Source organism: Sceloporus undulatus, chromosome 5, assembly GCF_019175285.1.
Source record: "Sceloporus undulatus isolate JIND9_A2432 ecotype Alabama chromosome 5, SceUnd_v1.1, whole genome shotgun sequence".
NCBI classification, from domain to species: domain Eukaryota; kingdom Metazoa; phylum Chordata; class Lepidosauria; order Squamata; family Phrynosomatidae; genus Sceloporus; species Sceloporus undulatus.
Genome location: NC_056526.1, coordinates 128,702,112 through 128,720,568, shown reverse-complemented (window position 1 = coordinate 128,720,568; position 18,457 = coordinate 128,702,112). Strand labels below are relative to the sequence as shown.

The following is an 18,457-nucleotide window of genomic DNA, read 5'->3' as shown; positions in this document are numbered from 1 at the left end:
TTCCCACTGTCACTGTAACATATGCTTCAACTGTCATGAATTGGCAGGGCCAGTCCTAATTAATCCTCTGTCATCCTACTTTTCCAGATACTTTTAAATTGTCCCAGTTTCTCTTTCTTCCTCCCACTTCCCACTTTGTCCTCTGCTTTCTTCTATTGCTGAAAATTGACCTCAGAGTACAAAAACAGTTTGTACTCAATTTGCTCAGCAGTCAGGAGAGAAGAGAAAGGGTGGGAATCTTGTTCCCTGTAGACTCCGGCAAAAGCAAACTGCTGTAGCCCCTACTAGCTTGAACACTCTTCCTAATTTTCAACTTTTGTCATCGTGATCACATTCTGATGGTTACACAGGTCCAAGTTTTCATCTGTGAAATACTGGAAGGTATGTTGTAATCCTTATTCATTGAATAAGAATCTTAAAGTATTTATCTCTTTTGGTGCCTTGATTGATCCACAATCTGTTTTTCTTGCATTTGCTCCATTTATTTCAGTGGCCCCAAAGTACTGCAGTAGATTTAAGATTGTGATGTGGTTCAATCAACTTCTATACTTAGCATCTTTGGATTATCTGAGGTTTTACATTTACTTGAAGCCTTCCAGAAGGTTGTCTTACTGAGTTTGGCATGGATAACAGAGAGTGCTTAGGTATGACATCAGTTCTCTTGATAAGCAGTTGGTGATCTCTTCTATGCCTCCCTTATAAAGGGCTTTACCTGCTTGAAGAACTCACTACTTCATCAGCTACAAGAGTTGGGCAATTTTTGGCCTTCCAAATGGAGTTGGAGATAAATTCCCAGCTTGCACAGCCAACATTAAGTAATTAGAGGGAACAAAAAAAAGGTGGGGGGAGATTTTTATCTGATGCTGAGCTATATAGTTTGACTATTATCATGTTGAGGCCTGTGTTGGGGTCAGGGATAGCTATTGGGAGGTCCAAAATGAAGGCTTTATCCCCCTCCTCATGATAAGAATTCTGCCCCCATTGAAATGTGCCTTCATTCTCTAAATTTCTAGCATTGCTGAGAATGAGAGTAAAAATCATTCACATCTAGAACTTTTATATTTGCTGTATTTGCATTCCCTTGATAACTCTGGTTGCCCCTTTTCCTTGGAAGCCTAAACTATTTCTACATGTTCAACTGAAGTTTTAAGTTATTTAAATGCTAGAAATTTAGGGAGTGAAGGAAAAAAAATCTGAGTCTGAGTTTTTATGGTAAGGGGTAATGTTCTCATTTTGCTCCCTCTTTAGCTACAATATTCCTGGCTTTTGCCCTGGGCAATGTGCTCTTTAGTGGGGTTCCTTCAGCAGGCTTACCTGATGATGGAAATGAACTGAGCATCTGGGCAGATGTAGACACCTTTTAAATCTCTCATGATGCCCCGGACTGACATTGTGCCTGTGGCAAGGTGGGAGATTAAAATAGCAGCTAGCTGTTATTGTTCAGAGTGCTGGGCCAGAAAAACAAAGTACTGTAAAATGGTCAGTCTTAGGTGATGGATGAAAACACCCAGCCCATTATTCAAGTCTGGCCTGCAAGATGGTCCAGTGTAGCCTGTGAAGGTAGCTACATTGGTTCTTGGCTCCTGTGGTAGGTCCTTGACAGTTGCCCAAGGAAACCAGATACAGTACTATCCATAGTCATGTTGTTTTTATCACATTTTAATGGAAGAGTGGTATAGTTATTTAAGCTTTAACTTTGAAAGGCTTTGGTAACACAGGATACAGACCTCTTAAAAGACAACCTCGAATCACCAGCTTAGTATCATAAATGTCTTTATTTAGAAAAATGCAATAAATTGTAAAGTAATAGTAAAATGCAATAAGTTGTAAGTAAAAACTCTCAGAACTGAAATGTTAAATTTTACAATACAATGACGCAGATTAAACAATCTTTTGGCAGGGAGGGCTTTAACCTGTCTGTGGCTCAACCCTAAGTCTTTAGATGTTCCACCATTAACTTTAGTAAAAACACTGTTCACTCCACTGAAGTGAATGGGAAAGCCCCAGGGCTTTAAAGCCCTATGCATGCATTGGCACTGACAGACTAAAGTCGCATGACAAGTTGAGCTCCTTGCAGGAAAGGTGGGATCATATCACTGTGACAACAACACTAACAATGTTTTTCCCCCTCTGTCCTCTGTTAGCATTTTGCCATCTTCTCCATGCAGTGGCCCTACCGTTTCCTTCCTCTTCCTTTTGCTTTTGGATATGTCCACAGCAAAAGGAAGAAGAAGAAAACGATAGGGCCACTGCATGGAGAAGATGGCAAAATGCTAAGAGAGGACAGAGAAAAGGCAGAATTACTCAACACCTTCTTTGCTTCAGTCTTCTCAGAAAAGGCAAAGGGTGCTCAACCTGAGGATAATGGAGCAGAGGACAGAATAGGAGAATTTCAGCACAGAATAAGTAAAGAGATAGTACATGAATACCTGGTTAATCTAAATGAATATAAGTCTCCTGGACCAGATGAACTACATCCAAGGGTATTAAAAGAACTGACTAATATAATATTGGAGCCATTGGCAATAATCTTTGAGGACTCCTGGAGAACAGGAGAAGTCCCCGCAGACTGGAGGAGGGCAAACATTGTCCCCATCTTCAGAAAGGGAAAAAAGGAGGATCCCAATAATTATCGTCCAGTTAGTCTGACATCAATACCAGGAAAGATTCTGGAGCAGATCATTAAACAGAGAGTCTGTGAACATCTAGAAGGCAATTCCATAATCACAAAAAGTCAACATGGGTTTCAGAGAAACAAGTCATGCCAGACAAATCTAATATCTTTTTTTGATAAAAGTACCAGTTTGGTAGATGAAGGGAATGCTGTGGATATAGTATATCTTGATTTCAGTAAGGCCTTTGACAAGGTTTCCCATGATATTCTTGCAAACAAGCTAGTGAAATGTGGTCTAGACAAAGTAACTGTTACATGGATTTGTAATTGGTTGACTGGCCGAACCCAGAGGGTGCTCAACAATGGCTCCTTTTCATATTGGTAGTTTTTTATAATCTCAGTTTAATATTTGTGACTCAACACCACTTAAGTGTGATAGACATTATTAGACCTAGGTAAGGTAAGACTCACTCTAGATCAAGCCATAAAGATGTTACTGACTTGCCATACAGTTCTCAACACATTCCAGGTCAGACTGGTGACCTAATGTTTTGTCTATAATACTGAACTATAAGACTTATATGTGGAAAAAAAAAGGATCAAAGTGGTGTTACATAAAACAAATGTTAACATCAAACAGATGTGCTTACTAAATTACAAGATAGCCATCTTCAGATTTCCTTGTTTACGTAAACATGTCTTGCAATGTGTACTTGCTAATTAATGAGTCTTAGAGCTACCAATGTTACTTGTCTGACAGTGACTCAAATAACCAGACCATTTACTTTCTGGCAATTTACTATAAATGCAGGCCTTTCTTTGTTAATACAGCTTTAAACTGTACTGAGCGTATTGTAAACAAATGCAGACTAGAAGGCAGCTGTTACTAAAATACTTTTCCTGAGAGATAATGGAAAGTATTTCCCCACTTGTAATGCCATAAAAGGCAAGAAGTGTTCAAAAACATTACTTATCTTCTATTGTGTTTAGTCATGCAGTTATTGTTTTCCTTTTTCTCCACTACTTCCCTATCAGAGGCCACACTGATGTTTCAGACCAGTTTAAGCAAACATCTGCGTACTGCCCCGATATACTATTAATCTGAAAAGTCAGTGTGGTATAGTGGTTTAAGTGTTGGATTGGACATCGATCCCTACTCGGCCATGGAAACTTACTGGGTGACGCTGGGATTAGCCTCAAAGAAAAGCAAGGGCAAACCCTCTCTGAAGAAATTCTGCCAAGAAAATCCCATGATAGCTTCAATTTAGGATTGCCACAAGACAGAAATGACTTGAAGGCTCACAACAGCATTGTTGAATTCTTCAGAGTGAACAAAGTTCTGGTGAAGAACTGATTCCCACACCCACCCACACACATACAAGCCCAAAGTGTGACTGATAACAGTATTCACTCTGAAAAATGCCAGGAGGTGTCAATCACAGCTGTCTACACCTTGTCCTTCCATTGTCCCATTATTAGATGTGACTGATTACTTGCCATTCCTCCACTACTGAAATTTCTGTGAGCTCTCTCATTAGAAAGGCTTTTAAAGTCAGATTGAAGTTGAATCTGGCCGCAGTGGTGCATGCCTTGGTTGCATCCTGTTCGGATTGTAATGTGCTCTATGTAGGGCTACCTTTGGAAAGTGCTCAGAAACACCAGTTGGCCCAAAAAGCTGCAGCCAGACTGTTAATTGTGGCTGGCTACAGGGAGCATACAATTCCTGTTCTGTAACAGCTCCACTGGCTGCCAGTCCATTTCTGGGCACAATGCAAAGTACTAGGTTTGTCTTTTAAAGCCTTATATGGGCTGTGCCCATTAGGTGCCTTAGAGGTCTATGATCATCTTGATTACTCTACTTCTGTCAGCAAGTCATAACATTTTTATGCCATCAGGCTTTTAAAAACTGACTGGGGTTTTAATGTTGTGCACTGCTGTTTTTAAGGTTTACATATGGTCTTTTAATGAACTTAATGTTTTTTAATGTTGAATGTTTTAACTTTATTAATTTTGAATCTCTTATATTTATATGTTTATTAATGACTTTGTTTATTTTTGATCTCCATTGTTATTTTAAAATGTTGCTAGCTGCCTTGAGCCCCCCTCTTGGGACAAAAGTTGGATATATGTGATTGCCTTAAATAATTAAATACATGGTGTGATATACGAAACATAGCCTAGAAAAATGTTTTGGATTACAGTTCTCAGAGTTCCTCAGATAGCATGGTCAGTAACATTTGTGGCTACAGGTTTCTTGGGATCCATAGTCCAAACAAGTAACTTTCCCAAATTCTGAGCAGTAGTAGCCTTTAAGTACAGAGCTTGGAAATGTTATTTCTTTAGACAACAATTCCCAGACTTTTTCAGTCTCTTTCAGTCAGGATGGCCAGTCAGATGGCCACTAAACATTCTGGAAGTTGTAACTTTTCCAAGCTTTGGTATGAACATAACAGGGCAGAGTACAACAACTAGATTACTGACTTGTGTACATTTTAAACCTGTGTTAAAGAATCATCAGTACCTGTTTGTCTGCTACTGACCACAGTTTAACATGTTCTTATTGGTATTCAATATGCAGCTTATACAACTTGGGACCATCTTCTCCTACACCAACCATCTAGGCCAATATAGTCTCCAGGAAGGTCTTCTCTGTACTGGCACACAACCTGTAGTATAAACTTTCCTCTGTGTTACAGCGGCCCTTAAATCTGGCACTGGCATTTCTTGAAAGTCTACATTTCCCCCTTGAATTCTCCCTAGGTCTGAGCTGTTTGGAATGATCCTAAATTATAGTACTGTATGATATTGTAGCAGACAGTTTCATTTTCCTTCTATACGTTGCTATAAAGCACTCTGGGATTTATAAAAGAGAAGAAGTATAGAAATTTAAACTAAATGAATATAAATATGACCATTAATTTGTACAGTTCCCCCCAGAACAAATGCTCTGTTTTTGTTCTACACAAAATACACAAATATTGCAAATTTATGCCTAGAACTTCACAGAGATTGTTCATATCTTTACAAGGAGATGTAGCAAGAAGCACCAAGTAAAAAAAGACTCCCCTTGCTTCTCTATTACAACTTTCTTCCTTTTGAAGTTACCTTTGAGGATTTTGTTGTAAGAGTTTGCATACTGTACAATGTGCAATTTAGTCCCTACTATGGAAGTTAAACAACTTCCTGCCACCCACATAAGGAAATACATAGTTGGAGGTCTCCCTTGGAAGGCAGATGAATGTAAGTTGTATATTAAAGGTTTTTTTTAAAATAACCTAAATGGTTTAATAAGAACCTGCAGGTTTCTGGGATTTACAAAATATGACAGAAGCTGAGTCCATAATAGGAAAAAACAAATCCTAGAGCAAGGGTGGACATCTTGTGAACCTCCAAATGCCATGGCACTGCAATTCCCTGCATAGTTAATGGTGAAAAATCATGGCAGGTACTGCCTAGAAACATCTGGAGAGCAACAAATTGCCCAGTCCCATAGTAGAGTAACTCATTCACACTGTGGAGCTTCGAAAGCTTACAACATGTAATTGTACATTTTGGTTGGCCCCATAAAGGTATCATTGTTGAGTGGATTTTTGATTTGCTCTGTGGCCAACACGGTTACCCCTGAATGTTTTTTATTTTCAATCACATTGTATACACTTTTTACAATATCCCAAATTTGTTGCCCAAGTCCTCTAGATATGGTGCTCCAGATGTTGCTGACTGTGTCTCCCAGCTTTCCGTTGGCTGTTTTGGATAGGGCAGATAGGAGTTGGCTTCTAAAAACCTCTGGAGAGCCACAAATTAGCCATCTTTGTACTTTAGTGACTCACAGCCAGTATATAGAGATGGGCCTTCCAGGTTCACCTAGGTTCATCGTTAACAGTACAGAAACTCCAATTTTTCATTTATGTGTATGCGTGAGAGCCAAAGAGGAGTAGGCAAACTCACAGATGTGCTCAAATCTGGATTTATCTTGTTTTCTGTAGGCATCTCTAACTTCTGCTTTGGGAATGGAGAAGGAAGGTAGTAAAGTAAATAGAGGTTGAGCCCATGAGTGAATCTATTAATTAAATCCAGCATTAAGAGGAGTTGTGGTACAATGTTTGGGTATAGGTTTGGAAGAGAGGGAGGTGGACAGAACATGGAAATCTCAAAGCCCCATAAAAGAGGGGATTAGGTTGGGTGGATGTTGCGAGATACAGAATTCCTCAAAGCACCTTATTGTAGCTATAAAAGAGATTGGGTTGGGTGGATGTTTGCTGAGAGATACAGAATTCCTTTTCCTCTGCTATCTAGGTGTGTTGCAAGAGGGAAAGAAATGGAAAAGGGAAACTTTTTTCCGTCTCTCACTCTCACCATCATGAGTTTAAATTCTAAACCGTGACACACATGTACACAGCATGATAATATGGTGCCTGCTGTGTTTGGACGTAAGTCTCAAACCTAACAGATAGCATTACTCGAAAATATTTTGGAGTATAAAAGAGAGAAAAAAAGGATATGTTAGTACCCAGCCAAAAGCCAACCGCTCAAGCCTAAACTGTATGCATCTGCCATCTTCCTGGCACCATGAACAGAAGCATTTCTTTAGGGTGGTAAGGCTACAACACATTTTATAGTTTTTTGTGGGTTTTTGGGCTATGTGGCCATGTTCTAGAAGAGTTTATTCTTGATATTTAGCTAGCATCTGTGGCTGGCATCTTCAGAGAATACTGGCATGGAAGAGAGTTGGATATATATATACTGTGTGACCCTGGAGGAATGATTTCCATGTTAATCTGTATTTTGTTCTATTGTTAATTCTCAGGCTATATAACTAGGAGATTGGGTTGGCTGGATGTTTGTTGAGGGGCTTTTGCCCTCAAATATCTTTTCATTTGACTGGTGCAAGGAGATGCCAAAACTAAGGCTGCAACTCTATAACTTACCCCATGGGAGTACTGAATATACTCGTGTATATGTCTAGAAATTTAGGTTAAAAATTTGGCCCCCAAAACCTGGGTCAACTTATCCATGGGTCAATGTAAGTACTGTATCTGAACTCTTATCTTAAAGAAGAAACCATCCCCTGGTGAAGTCCAGAGTATAATCTGTCCTGGAAGCACTGACCCCCTCTACTCTCTCATTCATCCAGCCTTAAGAGTTATGTCTGCTGGGATTTTCTAAGTTCTTTTACATTATTTTGCTTTGCTTCATCCTTTAAATCCTTTGCTATATGCCTTGAAGTTTTACCCTTGACGTATCCATGATCATAGCAAAATCCATAACTTTGGCACCAAAACCTGCCCTCGACTTATACACGATGTCAACTTATAGTTGAGTATATACAGTAAGTCCCATTTGGTTCAGTGGAACTTATTCCTGAGCATTTTAGGCACTCATGCCAACTAATTTATATTTAGACACACATAGAACAGTGTCACCAGATGTCCTCCTTTTCCAGGACACACCCGGCATTTCAACCTCCTGCCCAGAAGGAATTTCAGAATGCCCTCCATTTTGAGCACAACTAAGAAGCATGAATTTTACATATATGTGAGCGTTTTTAGCTTCTATTTAGTAATGTGTAATTGTGCTTCTGTGTAAAAGAAGGCATGAAGCTAAGCAGGGGCAAGTCTCGTTAGTCCTTGGATGGGAGATTGCCAATGAATACCAGGCAGTATAGGCTATGTTTCAGAGGAAGGAACTGGCAGAACCACCTCTGAGGATTACTTGCCTAAGAAAACCCCATGAAATTCAAGTCAACAGGTGGCTTGAAGGCACCTACGCATACACAGAAAGTAACCTCAACGGGAATATAATTTAAAGCAGAGGAGCAGAAGGTGGGGATACATAATCCTTTCCTTGCTCTACATTAATGCCCCACCAAAAAGGCTGCTTTGCTCCATGGGTCAAGGGTGCACATTTGCAAGGGCAAGCATACTTTTGAAGCCACACCAGATGAAAGGTTCTGCGAGGTGAACTAACGTGAAAAAGAAACACTGATTGTTAAGTAAAGGATCAGGTATCCCCTTCCTCTCCCTAACTACTTTTCTGCTCTAGATCTCCCCCACTTTGGGATTTTTTCTTCTTTGGAAGAGGTTGCACTGAGTACTACTTACATGCATCTGCAGTTCAAAATGCAGGAGCCAGCTTCTCTGAGCAATGGCAACAACCCTATTCATACCCAGAGCTTAGGAAAACAGCTTTCCCACCACAACATTAGACCATGTATTTTATTATATGGGATTTGTACAAGTACAAGTAAATAAGTACGAGAGCCAGAGTGATGTAGTGGTTTGAGCACTGGACTATGGAGGCCAGGGTTCAAATCCCTGCTGAGCCATGGACACCCACTGGGTTGAACCAGGGCAAGTCACACTCTCTCAGCCTCAAAAGATGGCAAGGCAACCCCCCCTCTGAAGAAAGACAACCTCATCATAGCCTTAGGGTTTCCATAAGTCACCTTGGTCAAGTCACACTCTCTCAGCCTCAGAGGATGGCAAGGGCAAAAACCCCTCTGAAGAAACTTTCCAAGAAACCCACATGACAGGATCGCCTGAGGGTCGCCATAAGTCAGAAACGACTTGAAGGCACACATCAACAACAACAACAACAACAAACAAGTAAATAATGCTAGACTTTCCATTTCTTTCTTTCCTTTTTTGCTTAACAATATATAAGGCTCAAGAACAAGAAAACCAGCATTCAACAGCATCCCAGGTGCTTAACTCTGTCATAATTCTTATTCCCCCAGCAAAGAAATAAAGGAAGGGATGAGAAAGGAAGGGAAAGGGAGAAGGAAAGAAAGAAAAGGGGAGAAAAAGAAGGGAAGGGAAAGGATGAAAAAGAAATAAAGCAAGAGGGAAGGGAAAAAAGAAGGAAGGAAGGAAGGAAGGAAGGAAGGAGAATGGGAAATGAGAAAAAAGAAAGAAGGAAGGAAGGAAAAAAGAGGGAAAGGGAAGGGAAAAGAAAAGGAGGGAGGGAAAGGGAGGGAGGAAGTGAGGGAAGGGAAGAGAAAGGGAAGAACGAAGGAAGGGAGGGGGAAAGGGGAAAGAAGGAAGGAAGGAAAAAATAAAGAAAGGGGAAGGGAGAAAGAACGACGGGAGAAAAGAAAGAAAGAAAAAGAAGAGAAAGGGAGAAAAGGAAGGAAGGAAGGAAGGGAAAGGGAAAGAAAGGGAAGGAAAGGGAATTAAAAAAAAAGGAGGGGGTGCCTGGAAGGGACCTACCCTGGAGATGAGGAGGGGCTGGTTGAAGTCTGTCCCTCCAGTCAGCCTGAAGCCCCATGGCGCTGGTCCTGGGAGGAGGACGTTTTGGGGCATTTCCAGCCCTTTCTTGGCCCTGTATTATTTAGCCTTTTGCTTCCAAAGGGGCTTCTCCTTCCTCCTCCTCCTCCTCCTCCTGTGTCCTTGGGGTGCTGCTGGGCTGTCCTTCCCTCCCTGCCTCCCAGCCCTCCTTTATCCCCTTCGCCCTCCACTCTCCCGCCTCCCTCCCTCCCTCCCTCCTTCTCAAGGGAAGCGCCCACTGGGGTCCATGGAGCCCCAGCCCAGGCTCTCTCTCTCTGGAGGCTCCCAAAGGTTCTTTGCCTGCCTTCAGGGGTCCTGGAGGAGCCTGCTCCTCTCCCTCAGCATCCTGTTGAAGGGAATCTGGTTACAAAAAGTCCCTTCAAGTGGACGCCCCCCTTTCTTGAGGCAGGGAAGAGGATTTAGTAGGGCTTCTCTCTTGGCCACTCACTTCACTGCTGCTGCCTCCATGGCATTTATTAAAAACTTATGGTGATCCTATCATGGGGCTTTCTTGGCAAGTTTTTTCAGAAGAGGGTTTGCCATGGCCATCCTCTGAGGCTGAGAGAGTGTGGCTTGTCCAAAGTTACTTATAGTGACCCTATCATGGGGTTTTATTGGCAGGTTTCTTCAGAGAAGGTTTGGCATTGCCATCCTCTGAGGCTGAGAGAGTGTGACTTGCCCAAGATCACCCAGTGGGTTTACATGGCTGAGCCAGTATTCGAACCCTGGTCTCCAGAATCATAGTCCTATGCTCAAACCACAAACAATCCCTCAAATTGATTCAGGGAGATCACCACAAAGGACAAGACACCACAAAATATCAGACATTGAAGGGGAAAATGTAGGACATTACATAATAAAAGCTAAAAACACTCATAGAAATACACATTAATGCTTCTTAATCATACTCAAAATGTAGGATATTTGGGAATTCCTCCTGGCCAGAAGGCTGTTTGGTCACAGCATGTGCCTACATGTCATTGTTTTTAAACTTATGGTGACCTAAAGCCAACCCATCATAAGATTTTCTTGGCAAGTTTCATCAGAGGGGATTTGGCATTGTCATCTGAGACTGAGAGAGTGTGACTTGCCCAAGTATACTTATGGTGACCCCAAGGCGACCCTATCATGGGATTTTTCTTGGCAAGTTTCTTCAGAAGAGGTTTGCCATTGCCATCCTCTGAGGCTGAGAGAGTGTGACTTGCCCAAGGTCATGGTAGAGCCAGGATTCGAACCTTTGTCTCCAAAGTCATAGTCCAACTCTCAAACCACTACACCACAAACAATCCCTCAAACTAATTTCAGTTTAATAGAGACCTTATGAATGAGAGACTTCCAAGTTAACTCAACAGCCCTGCTCAGGCCTTGCAGACTCAGTGGGCGCGTCTAGACTGTAGACACAATGCAACGTGACACCACTTTAAGTGCCATCACTCTCTCCCATGGAATCCTGGGATTTGTAGTTTTATAAGGTCTTTAGCCTTCTCTGCCAAAGAGTGCTAGTGCCACACCAAAGTACAAAATCTGGATTCTGTAGGATCCATGATAGTTAAAGCGATGTCAAACTGCATCATTTCTACTGTGTAGATACACCATGGCTTCTTTGAGGAGTCTATCCCAAGTTGTGCTTGTAGTCCCAACTGGAGCAGCCCTTTAGAAGCTGGGGATTTCATAAGTCTTGACATTCAACATTTGATTCCATGGGAGTTCTAGTTGGCACTGCAGCTCCTATAACCTCCAGCCACCATTGGGAGTTTAGGTGGTCCAACCAAAACTTGGAAAACTTAGTTTTTGGATGACAACTTCCAGTATCTACCTACCATGCAGCATGGTCTTTGTGGTAGGTAGGGGATTATGGGAGTTGTCAACCAAAACAGCAACATTTCTATGCTCTTGAGCCAAACACTGTCCAGTTCAGAGAAATGTCCACAGATCCATTATGACTACCATGCTGGCTCAGATAACTGACATACATACATAAATAATGTGTATTATGACATACAGTACATAAATAAATGTGCATTTTTTAAATTTTTAAATTTTAATTGTTCATCTCTGTTTCCACTCCCTTCACTTTCCTTCCTCAGCTCTCATGATATGAGTATAGGAGGTGTAGTTTGCTGTTGCCTATGAGCTTTACAGGAGATTAGGGATTTAAATCTTGGCTTTTCCTATGTACATTTGATGGTCTGTTCAACACACAAGCTTTCATATATATATAAATAAACACTAGGGTGCAAAATTTCCTCTTTTAATGGATACTTGAAGTTTTGAAAAGTGGCTGGGACCACAGAAGAAAATTATAAAAGAAATGGGGTGGTCCTAGTCCTTCCTCGTAGATTTTGAGTTTGTATTGCTTTTTACCTAGAGTCAAAGTCTATATGTCATCCTGTTAAAAACAATCTTTAGAATAACAGATATTACAAAGCAGAGTTGCCTCTCATTGGAGATTTTCTCCCTTTATCACTTCTTTATCTTTATACATTAAATCAGGGGTAGGCAACCTTTTTGAGCCAGGGGCCGGGTTGCTGTCCCTCAGACAACTGGGGGGCCGAAGCCAAAAAATAAATAATTAAATATTTTTTAAAAATAATGAAATATATAAATAAACCAGGACAAATGTAGGACAAAGTTTTCAAATGGAAGACACTTTTTTTTTAAAATGGAGGACACGCAAAAAAATTTGCTGATTTTTTTTAAAAAATGTTAATATAAATGCATGTTTCTGGGGCTTCTATAGACAATTGCCTCCCAAAGGCCCCGGTGGCAATCGGCGGCAGGACCGGGCTGGGGCCGGTCCCAAGGCCTCGCCGGGCCGCATCCGGCCCGCGGGCCATAGGTTGCCTACCCCTGCATTAAATCATGTGATCACGCTGAAGATTTTCAGACACATTGCGCTTATCCAGGACTTAACTCATGGAGAACCAGCAATGCTCCAGCAACAAAAGTCCTGTGAATGTTTTGTTGCTGGAGAATTGCTGGTTCTTCATGGGTTAAGTCATGGATAAGCGCATTGTGTCTGAAAATCTTCAGTGCAATCTCATGATTATGCTGGGAGTATGCCTTTCATTCCCGGCTTTTCCCCCTGTCTGATAAGCTCCATAAAATATGGAAATAAAGCTTCTCTGAGAGGTGGCCATCCAACCTCTCCTCACTCCTCTTGCCCTGCAATCGATTCCATTGTTGAAGAGCTCTTGCTATCAGGTTTTTCCTAATGTTGAGTTGGGAACTTTCTTGGAAACTGGGCCCATTGGTTAGTGTACTGGTTTATTAAGCAGAAAACAACCTTATTCCATCTTCTACATTATATCTCTGAAAATATTTAAATATGGCTGTCCTATTAAATATGATAATCATGTTTAAATATTTGAAAGGATGTCATACTGCCAGTGTGGTGTAGTGGTTTGAGTGTTGGATTATGACTCTGGAGACGAGGGTTTGGTCATATAAAAACCCACTGGGATACCTTGGGTGAATACATTCTCTCAGATTCAGAGGATGGCAAGGGCAAACCCCCTCTGAAGAAACTTGTTAAGAAAACTCCGTGATAGGTTTGCCTTAGGGTCGCCACAAGTTGGAAATGACTTGAAGGCACACAGCAACATACTGAGGATGGAGCAAGTCTGTTTTCTGCTGCTCCAGAGAACAGGACCGGAGCAATGGATTCAAACTACAGGAAAAGCAATTTCACCTAAACATTGGTAAGAACTTCCTGACAGTAAGAGTGGAAAATCCTGCCTCAGAGTGTAGTGGAGTCTCCTTCTTTAGAGGTTTTGAAATAGATATTGGATGGCTATCTGTCAGGGGTGCTTTGATTGTGAATTGTGTATTTCAGTGTTCCTGCATGGCAGGGAGTTGGACTGGATGGCCCTTGAGGTCTCTTCCAACTGTATGATTTTATGATTCTATCACTTCTCAATATTCTTTTTGTCAGGCTAAATATACCCAGCTCCCTAAGCTGTTCTCTATTAGTTGCCATCTTGGTTGCTGTCCTCTCTACCTCTTCCAATCTTGACAATAGTCTTCTGAAACTGTGGTGTCCAAAAATGAACACATCATCTGTGTAGTATGTTGTCAAAACAGACAATAATCATTAGAAGCCATGCATGTTTATATCTGCTTTCTCTGTAACATCAACATTCCTAAAATGTTGCTTACAGATTGTATCACTGTGGCATGAAATATAAAAATATTTGAACCAAACCAAACCTTCTGACCTCCACAAGGGCCAATTCCTCTCAGTTATTCCCAATTAGAATAAATCCCATTGAATCAATTGTTGAATGGCAAATCAACATGTCGGTAAACCCTATTGATTCAATGGGTCAATGTTGCAATTCAGGCTGTAGTGTATTTAATTTCTGATATAAGCTGAAGTGAATCAGTTGATAGAGGATGAGGCCATTCATGATGTCAGTTTATCCAGTGCTCAGCAATGATATAGGATCTCTTGCATTTCCTTGCAGACAGGTTTTTACAGCTAGCAGACAAAAACAAAACTGTAGAAATCAGATACAGCTGACCCCTTTGTATCCATGGATTCAACCATCCATGGTGTGAAAATATTTTTAAAGATATATACATTCCAAAAAAACCCCACAAACCCAAACTTTGGTTTTGCTGTTTTATGTAAGGGACATCATTTTCCTATGTCATTGTATTTAATGGGACTTGACAATCACAAGTGTGTGTGTGTATGTGTGTCCTGGAACCAAACCCAGGCAGATACCAAGGCTCCCTGTATTTGAAAGTTAATATTGGCACAGGAACCTCCTTCAGAGCAGTACTTTTGTTTTCTCACTTCCATTGCAAACACTGCTGTGCTTCTATCTGACAACATTTGCAGCTTGCATTTCCATGGCTTGGAATGGGCTTTAGTAGATTTAGACTGAGCTATCAGTTGAGCAACATTCACATCTCTATGAAGGCCTGCACTGCTTTCATGGTAGGGGTGCCCTAACGCTTTAGCCATTGTTGCTGTGGAAAGGTTGGCCAAGTTTATTGGCCTGTAACAAGCAGCAGCAGCTGCAAGACAAATATGGTGGCATGTTTTCAGTCTTTGAATAGGATACAAGCCAGAAATTTAGCAGCTATGGTATCCAGTTAGTCATGCTTGGGCTTTCCAGTGAGTTGAGATATATGTAGTCATTCATATTGCTATAAAGTGAATTATTTCCCTTTTTCCCATTCTTGTAATGTAGCATAGCTAACCAGCATTAGCAGAATCTCAGGGGCTATCTGCCTCCTCTTATGTCTTCCCATCCACGGTTTCCTTTTTCTCTCCCTTCTTTTTCCTTCTCCTGGGTTTCGTTTGGTTTTTGTGCAGAAACCAGTGGTTCTAAACCTTTGGATTGCCACATATTTGGAACCTCAGCTCTCAGAATCCCTGTCCATTGGTTATATTAGCTGGGAATTGTGTAATTAGAAGTCCAAATCTAGAAGACCAGACCTTGAGAACGATTGGCATAGAAGCAGCTACAGGAAGCAATTATTGGTTCTGTGAAGCAGGGATGTTAATTTTTGACTATTTTGCCTTCACATGCAAGGACAAATGTTTCTGTAGTTCTTTTCCCCCACTGGAGGAAACAACATTTCTCTTCAGTATTCAAATATCTCAGTGATGAAGTAATTATTGTGCAGAGAAAAATGTGTGCACGTTTTTTCCCATGGAAAATGTATTTTTTCCTGCATGGGAAAGTGTGTATGTGGGGCAGGTTTGCATAGGGAACCCATTTTCTATGCCGAAAACATGGGGGTATGTGTGTGCAAAAAAGAGGACAATTAATCCTTTGCAACAAACACTTCAGAACATTTGAATACGGGGGCAAAACTGCACAAAAATCTTGCTGACCATTTTTCCCCCTTAGTGGGCTTTCCTGACTGTTGGGAAGCCTGGTTTTGACTTGGAAATGAATAATTATGAATATTCCTTTCGCCTCGACAATGAAGGATGGCAAATTTCCACTCTCTCCCTTCTTGTGAGTATATGATAAACATGTCAATAAATAGAGGTAGATACTCCAGCTTGCAACTTAAACTTAACATGCCTGATCATAAATAAATAATTTGACCTGATTGCTGTTGTTTTTTAAATGGTCAGTTCAATGGTTAAAGTTGCATAAATTAAATTGTGTTATTAACTAAAGTTGCCAGAATAAACTGTGGATTAATTCATTCATGAACATTAAGCAGGAAATAGGGATTGGCTCTACATATGAACTGCTTTTGGAGAAATCTCAAGAATTAAGAAAGATATATAGTACTGATTCACAAAGCAAGAGACACAGCAACACCAACTGAAGTTTCTGATGGTGAATTAAGTGTAGCTCTATTGACACCCACCATCCATTCTTTAGAAGCTGTGAAGGTTGCTGGCTGAGAAGGTTATTGCCAAACTTCAGAAAAATGCAGTAAGATATGAAGAGGAACGCACACTGTTTGAACTTGTCTGAGAAATACTACATTTGAAAAAAAGCAAAAAAATAAAAAAATAATGAAAATGAAAATACAGCATAATCCAGATCAAGTGAAGCACTTTGAAATAAGAGACTTAAGCACCTGCTTAACTTTCGTGTTGAAAACCTATGATGAAACAAAAATGCTTCATTTGGTGTCAGATTGCGCTCTTATCTTGTTAAATCCTCCAGGAATGCAGCATTTCCTGACTGGTTTCTGATCCTGAATTATTTTAAAGATGTACCTGGTTCATAATATCCTTGCTAGTGAACTAAAAGTTCATACAGTATATTTGCAATGCAGTCCCTGGGTCACTCTTTGCACTGTGAGAATTTGTTCTGGGATATAAACACTCTTTTAAAACCTTTTGCTCTAGTCAAAATGAGGTTCCACATACCTCTGTCCATGTTACACAGCACAGCATTCTTCAAAGATTCAGTGTTTCTACTTGCTGCTTGTGAATCATCCACTCTCTCTCTATATATATATGTAGTATGCTTCAGATTTAAAACTGCACGTTGTGTAAGGCTTAGCTGAGGAATCTATATTTTATTCTCCAAAGAAAAAGGAGCTGAAAGAATTTCCCCTGTCATTACTGTCAACAGATACCACACACTTAGGCCTATTTATATTGGGGTAAAAGGCATGCTGTGTTATCTTTAGGTAAAAGTGCATAGGATTATAGTCAGAAGTTCTTATGGGATTACCCATTATTTGGACATGTAAGTAGCCTCTATGCCAGGATGGGCAAATTGTCTTAAGTTATTGATCTGATCCAGGGCTGGCCCTGCTATGAGAAAGAGCAAGGCAGTTGACCCAGGCAGAAGATTATTTGGGGTACTGAGATAGGATATTTCTTACTCTTCTTACATTTTTACTCTTAAGAAGAGGGACTGGGTGCCAGAGTAATCTGACGCTGTCCAACGCCATTCCTTGTGTTTGAAATTATAGTCTTAAAACTTTCTGTTGTATTGACATGATAGTTGGTTATATCCCAGCGGTAACCATTATACGTCTTGCTTGTACGTCTTGGGCACCTTGTAGACCTCCAGATGCTGTTGGACTGAATACTCCTTTGATGGATAGGGCTGATGAGAGTGGCAGTTTAGTAACTTTTGAAGGGCCACAAATTGCCCATCCCAGATTTTATATACCGGTAGATGAATTTTATTTATTTACACCTGAGATGCACTGTTGCTTCAATATACATCCATACCTGGGTGGAATTCACATACACATCGCTTTCTGAACTGTGCACAATTGGCGAGAGGGTGCATCTCCGCCTATTTCCCTGAGTCATTAGTTTCATGTAACATCTTACATCAGACTGGGGTTAGTAGCTGTAATTTGCTCTTGTCTACTTTTAGCCTTTCACATCCAGCTACTAACTTAAGAGTAGGCTTGCAGTCTGCTTAGAAGCATTGCAGCTGTTTCTTGGTTAGGCAGCACATAAATTATCCTGAGTCACTTATCCTGAGAGTAAGGCTCACTGATGCTAATGAGCCTTACTTTTAAGCAAGTGTGATTAGAAGCCTTGAGCTTTGGGGAAAAAGGAGACAATTAAGAGTGCACTAAAGTTTCCTGAGGTTTTGAATAGGTGCTAAGCATTCACTTTTCATGGCCCTTAACAGAGATGTGAGAAAGCAGGAAGAGGGTAATACTCACCTGTTCAAAGATGTCACACAAGTGTAAAAAAAAAAAAAATCACAACCCACTGATGAATCAGAGTCAATTTGATAGTGAAGGAGGGGGACATCTTTAGCAAGTTTTTTACCAGCTGGAGTTCTGAAGCATTTTGCAGTGTTGCCTGTTTTCATCCCTGTTTCACGTTACAGTCCCTTGTGCTAGGAGACAAGCCTTCTCTGGCAGGAAACTCAAGTCTAAATGACGGAATTGCTCTTGCTTCTCTCAGTGAGTCATAGTTACTGAAAATGGAAAGCTATGTCCAGCTGTAAAGACAGCGTGTTAAACTATGTTCTCTCAGGTAAACAGGAGGACGAGGGGCTGGAAAGCAAATAAACTCTGGATTTTGTTTAACTTCACTCTGGCCCTGGCATATCAGAAGCAAAGGACAAAACATCTCTCTTTTTTTTTATTTCAGTTACAGATTCCTCACCAGTGT

The 18,457-nt window shown here is 40.8% G+C and overlaps 1 protein-coding gene across 4 annotated transcripts in view; it reads right to left on the bottom strand.

Moving 5' to 3' along the window:
- PDLIM3 (PDZ and LIM domain 3) overlaps positions 1 to 18,229 on the bottom strand; it is a 45,317-nt gene extending 27,088 nt beyond the window's left edge. The window contains exon 1 of one of the 4 annotated variants that reach the window (XM_042467691.1): positions 18,001 to 18,229. Coding sequence is in view for 3 of the 4 variants with exons in the window: in XM_042467689.1 (XP_042323623.1) it covers positions 9,823 to 9,915 (93 nt within the window). In the remaining variant the exon portion in view is untranslated. Of the gene's footprint in view, positions 1 to 9,822; positions 10,054 to 18,000 lie in introns of those variants that run through there. The other 3 variants (XM_042467689.1, XM_042467690.1, XM_042467692.1) reach the window with 3 other exon arrangements.
- Between the last annotated feature and the right edge of the window lie 228 nt (positions 18,230 to 18,457).